This window comes from Hydra vulgaris, chromosome 09 (genome assembly GCF_038396675.1).
Source record: "Hydra vulgaris chromosome 09, alternate assembly HydraT2T_AEP".
NCBI classification, from domain to species: Eukaryota; Metazoa; Cnidaria; class Hydrozoa; order Anthoathecata; family Hydridae; genus Hydra; species Hydra vulgaris.
In genome coordinates this window covers 5,922,484-5,929,212 of record NC_088928.1, presented here as the reverse complement: position 1 = coordinate 5,929,212, position 6,729 = coordinate 5,922,484, and the positions used below count along the sequence as shown (strand labels likewise).

General features: G+C 29.2%; 1 protein-coding gene across 1 annotated transcript; it reads left to right on the top strand.

Moving 5' to 3' along the window:
* Positions 1 to 3,552: 3,552 nt before the first annotated feature.
* On the top strand, positions 3,553 to 6,303 carry LOC136084510 (uncharacterized). Its single transcript, XM_065804593.1, has 4 exons — positions 3,553 to 4,174; positions 4,285 to 4,409; positions 4,596 to 4,844; positions 4,927 to 6,303. Exons 1-4 carry the CDS (start codon positions 3,696 to 3,698, stop codon positions 5,688 to 5,690), a joined length of 1,617 nt encoding a protein of 538 aa, XP_065660665.1. The 5' UTR covers positions 3,553 to 3,695; the 3' UTR covers positions 5,691 to 6,303.
* The last annotated feature ends 426 nt before the right edge of the window (positions 6,304 to 6,729 follow it).

Genomic DNA, 6,729 nt, shown 5'->3' with positions numbered 1-6,729 from the left:
AAGAAAATAGTTGTCATTATTAAAATAAACAACTGCCCACACTTGTTCTATTTTACAGGGATTAAGCACAGCATCATTTAGTTCATAGGAGTCTAATAAATTGTCTATAAATAAACAAACACCACCGCCTTTTCGTCCGTCTGATCTGTCTTTCCTGTACAGATGGTAACCTTCAATGTTTACAACTGAATCTTTTTTAAACCATGTCTCAGTCAGAGAAATTACATTTGGTTTGTATTGTTCAATTACCACTTTAAACTCATTTAACTTGATATCGAGAGTGGTAGCATTTAGGTATAAACATGACAGCTTTTTAATTTCATTGCAATCTGACACTAAATTATGTATAAAGTTATTGATCTGATTTCTTTTTGAATTTGATGATCTTATTGTCACGGATGCCATACCAAAAGGGGTCATTGTCCGGTTTTGCTTGATTCATTTTATTTCTTTCAGTTCTGAGGTTAAAATCTTGGAGTCTCTGAGCCTCAGTCAAATCTGGATAAATATCTTTATGTGCGACATTACTTCTCAATTTTTTAGCTGATGCTAACATTGTGTTGCGAAGAATATCCTCAACTAATTCAACAAGAATTGGACCTGCTTTATTAGTTTTAGATCTCAGCCGTCTTATAAATTTTGATACTACATTACTCTTGATTTATGAGCTTAAAAACTTCATTTACTTTTGACTCGTCTTCTTTTGATTTCATTTCTGTGCTTTCTTTGGTTGATTCGGTCACTCCATAAATAATGACATTTTTTGCTCTTATTTTTCTTTCATCTAACTCATTAATAGCTATTTTAATAACATTTTTTACCATCCGCTGCTCTGTAAGCTTCTTTTTTTGTATACTCTATTTGATAATAAGCGACCAGTCACTGATAGACTTGCTTGACTAAGCTGCTTTATTTATTTCTGTCTTCAGATTTTCAATGTTTTCGTCATTTTTAGTTTTTGTTGTTTCTTTTTTTATTACGCGTTCAAAGAGTTCCAAAAAAGCGTTAGAAAACTGGCTACACCAATTATGAATGTCTTTAGTTGTTTTAGAGTGTGAACCGGCACCCAATTTTGGCTAATGTATATATATATATATAAATATATATATATATATATATATATATATATATATATATATATATATATATATATATATATATATATACATTAGCCAAAATTATATATATATATATATATATATATATATATGTTTATATATATATATATATATATTTATATATACACATATATATATATATATATATATATATATTATATATATATATATATATATATATATATATATATATATATACATTAGTTAAAATTATATATATATATATATATATATATATATATATATATATTTATATATACATATATATATATATATATATATATATATATATATATATATTTATATTTATATGTATATATATATATATATATAAATATATATATACATATATATATATACATTTATATATATACATATATATATATATATATATATATATATATATATATATATATATATATATATATATATATATATATATATATATATATATATATATATATATATATATATATATATACAGGGGTGGTGCCAGTAGTTTTTGGTCTTCGAGATATCTAACTTCCAAACATGGAGCGAACTCCAAACATTTATATGTTTAAACTTATATCAAACAAGGATGCTTTGCAAAATATTGCGATAATTGGAGCCTGGGAACAAAAAACCCCAAAATTTTAGCTCTCTACTGCCCCACACATGAGAGCAACAAGTTGATAAATATTTTTTGTACTATTTTTAACTAGACTTATATTCATTGAGAATATTTAAGTTTCATAGTATAATTTCAATAAACTGCGAGATATCTATACTGTATGAAGGTTTTAGTATCATGCCAAAACTACTTTTTGCAACAGAAAAATTTTAAGTATATGATTAGAATATATATATATATATATATATATATATATATATATATATATATATATATATATATATATATATATATAATTGTTACCTTTTCTAAACTTCTGCAGGGTTTAAGGCAGGGGTATAACTAAATTAGTGTTACCAGCATCATTTCATCTAATAATTTGAGAACTTTATTACAGTTGGGTCCATCCGACCCGCCACCATTATAACCATGCCACATTACAGTATTTTTGTCCAAATAGTATTTCAGGCCCTCAAAACCTAACTTAAAGAATGTCAACAATTTTTGTCACAACATGCTTATACATGTGAAGTTCCGGAGGAGAGATGGTATCAAGAATAAATTTTCTAGGATCTTCCTCAAGAAAACATGGGTTAATAACATTATTGAATAACGACATAGTCTTACAAGAATATTCTGCATCTTGGTAAAGATATTAATCTGAACTTAAGGAGGCAAATGTTCTCAAGTAACCCGATGAGCTTATTGTACCAGTACAGTAACAACAAGCATGTTTTTCAACATGACTCTATAATAAATTATTTTATTATTCTGAGATTTAATGTTTTAATAACTACTTGTAAAAATTAATAAAATTAAGCAAAATCTCTTACTGATATGCCTAGAAGTACGTTTATGAGCTTTAGGTCAGAAGCCACAAAAAATTTGAGCTGGTTTAGATTAATTTATTAAGCATTCCAAGATTATGGTTATTCTCTTTGACGTTACGTGCCAAAACCAGAATTATCACCTTGTTCACTCCTGAGTCTTTTTTATTTCTATTTTTCTCCTCTAACTTTTTTTGAAAATTTTCATCATAATCTAAAAATTAATCACAATTGAATAATAATTCTAATTATATTTCTTTTATTTGAGTAATATAAAGTAGGTCAAGTTACTAAACCTTCAGTGAACCCTGTCCTCCGTCAATTCCAACTCTAACAAAGGCTTTCATAAGATCTAATCCACGTAGAGAGCAGATTTCTTGAACAAGTCTGGTAAGATCTTCAATGTATACAACATCTTTTAACACTGAGTTTTCAAGTTCATCTTCCTTTCCATTTAAAAAAACAATTTTTTATAACTGTAAAACTTATCTAGAGCATGAGACCGCTTCATAATCGTAGCTACTTAACTTTTTTCAACACCTAATTGTGAAATACAGGTAGAGTTCCCTTAAAAACTACGCAAATTTTTAAAATGGGGTACAATTGTTACAGGTCAACTATTAGAAAAATTTTTTTTCAATTTGAAAATACCTAATATAGGGTTTTTCTTCCCTGGAAGTCATTATCCTTGGTTTGCCATATTTGGTGAGAATTAGCACTGTGAATTTTCTAATTTTTTCACAGATTCCCCTTAAAAACTACAAGGAACATAATTGTATTTATATGGATGAAAAATTTCTGAAAATTGTAACTTTTTTTTTTATTATATCATAAATCCGTGTAGTATGATATACAAGGAGGCTGACTGACTTAGTCCAACAAAAAATAGCATTTTAGCTAGTAAAGTCCCTTAAAAACTACATGATTTCCCCCTTAAATACTACATTGCATTAGGTAAAATATTTCTTCACGGGCTCACTTAGAATAGCCGGGAACGGAGAAAATGTTTATACTGATCTTCTTTAACCATGAAATGTTTAAATGGCTATAACTGGTACCTTTCTGTTTATTTTGTGCTCGTAATCATTAATTAAGTATGTATCTTCTTTATTTTTAGTGTTTAAATTAAATAATAGTATGGGAAAACCGCAGTTTAACTTTAAGATTTCTGCTGGTAGAAAAAGAAGTAGAACAAAAACAAAGCCAGAAACTCGAGCTGAAGCAACAGTTTACAGAAAGGACATAAGAGCTAAAGAAAATCAAATATCAGAGGCAGTAGATTGGTGCACAGAAAATAAAAAACGAGGACAGGCAGCATTAAAAACAGGTAAGTTTCCTTTAATTAAAGATCGTGGTACAATAGACAGAAGGTTAGATGGAAAAGTCAAGAATGTAAAAAAGGAACATTTGAGAGTGTTACATCCAGATGATGAGAAGGAAATAGTTTGTTTTATCAGAAACAAAAACAGAGCCCACCAGGGACTCTCTAAGAAAGAAGTTTCTGAAATTATTTTGGATGTGCTGAAAATCAGAGATCATTTGAACAAAAATGGAAAAGGTGGAAGAAAGTTTTTAAAACTATCACCAAGTGGAAAAATGGCACTACAAAATAGAAAGTAAGGAAGTTAATCCTTTACATTGATTTTCTCTACATCCCAACAGGTAGAAGGGTACAGTAGATATTAAATAGATGTAAAATACTGAGCATTTTTTTCCAATTATTTAGACTTGGGAAATCATTTTGGAGAAGATGGCATGCTGAACATGATGATATTGTCATTAAGAGGCAAGGCCGAGTTAAAATGAACAGAGCCCTAAATTGTACTAGGGAGATGGCTACAGCTCATCTAGGTAAAAATTTTGGTATCACATTTTTTTTAGTTTATCCTGAATATAAAAAGATTTATTGTTAATTTCATTCTTAAGTGTTTTCATTCCACAACTTGGTTTTTATACTTGAATAAGTTTATATGTTTTGTACGTTGATAACTTTTGTAACTTGATTTTATTATTAATTTTATAACTTTTTTAACCTAGATGCCTTGGCTGACGAACTAATTGCTTGTAGAATAATGAAGAACTATAAAAAAATAAAAAAAGGTGTATGGGTCGTTGATATTGCAACAGAAAGAGTTTTCAATCATGATGAAACACCACAGTTTATCAACTACGGTGTAGATGGTACAACCGCTGGGTTAGTTTATGCTGGCAAAGGAGAGACATGTAAAAAAATGATTCGCGAAAACAGAGAGAGCATAACTATAAACCCATTTGTTTCAATATCAGGTGAGTCAATTTTAACAACTAAAATTGTTTCTTTTATAGTTTTATATTTTTTAAAAGTGAAATATAATATTTATATTTTTAGGAGTGGTTTCATTGTGTCAGGTAATATTTGCTGGCAAAGGCATAACGAGCCAGATGACACCACAAAAAGCTGTCAGTAACATCAAAAATTTGATTATCTCAACGACAGAAAGTGGTTCGCAAGACAACTGTTCATTATTGGCTGCGTATAACAAGCTTGATAAACATCTCACCGAGCAAGGTATAGAGCGCCCAGTTGTGCTTCTATCAGATGGTCATTCATCACGTTTTGACTTTAAAGTTCTTAATTTTTTGCGTGAAAAGCAAATTAATTTATTTGTGTCTCCGCCTGATACTACTGGAGTTACACAGCTACTTGACCAAGCACCTAATCAACAGCTCCATTGCTATTATAATAACACGCGAGATGAACTCTATTCCTCTTTCCAGACAATAAACCGAGAAAGATTCATGAATATACTAGGAACAATGTGGAACAATTGGGCATCTGCTGCCAATATCGTATCAGCTGCTAAGAGAGTTGGTATAAGTAAGAATGGTCTTAATGTTGATGATATGCAACAGGATAAGTTTGAACAAGCAGCTCTCCTTATTGATAAAACTGATGATGTTTCTCTAATATCTGCTACTCCTAAGAAAACAAGAAGTGTGACATCAAAAGATGGACCCTTAGCAACAACTCCAAGATCTCAGTCAAAAGTAGCGCAAACGAAAGGACGGTATGGTTCAGCCGAATATTGGAAATCAATGTATGAAATGTCCCAATCATTTATTGAGGAATCATATGAAAAAGCCTTAATTTAGCAGAAGTGCCTGGTTTACTTTCTGTAAACTGGGTTAAACCCAAGGAGGTTAATCAAACAAAAACAACAAGGGTCACCACTGTGCACGGATCTATGGAGGCTCAAGATGTGCTTTCAAAAGTGGCTTCTCTCGAAGGAGAAAAACAGAAGAAAATTTGTGATTCAGAGGAGAAAGAGAAACATAAGCTCCAAGAAAAAGAACTGTTTTATTGTTGCAAACTGCAATGCTCTTGTGTAAAAGAATGTCTTGCAAAATCTTTAAAGGAGTGTTCGCAATGTCATTCTATTCTTAAATCTGTATGTAGTAAAATGGCTTGTCGCATTGATAACAAGAAACCGGCAATGATTCTTCCTGCATCTGCATCATCATCATCCAAATCGTAAATAAAAACACAATACTTTTGTTCTGAGTCAAACATTTCAAATTTTAATGATTCATTTATGTTTTTTAGATAAAATGTTTGTTTATTGCATGTCTCTTTTTCAGAACTATTTTATGCTATTCCAAATATACATTGTTATTGTGTTAAGAAGTATATATATATGATTTTTTATGGTCATTTTATGTTATTCAAAGAGTATTCTATTATTGAATTAAATATATACATTTCTTATTTTTTTCTTACTTCTGTTTATTCAACATATACATTGTAATTGTATTAAAAGCTAGATTTCCTATTTTACAGCTAGTGACCCCTTAAAAACTACATCCATAGCACTGCGAATAAAATGCAAAATAAACATTTTTAGGTGTTTGTAAATTAGTTTATATTATATTGGTGGATTAGAACAAGTCTAACATTATCTAGAAATAAGACAACTGCAAACTTAAAATTAAATTTTTATACAGTAAGGGGTCATTATGCATAAATTCAACCATTTTAAAAATAAAATATTCACAATGTATTCACTTTTTTAGGATTTTAAAATAGTAAAAGAGGTAAATTTTTAATTAGTTTGTAATCTAGAATGTTTATAGATACTGATTCAATCATTGCTTAATAATTTCATTGAAATTAGTGGAACCCAGAGCTGAAAGT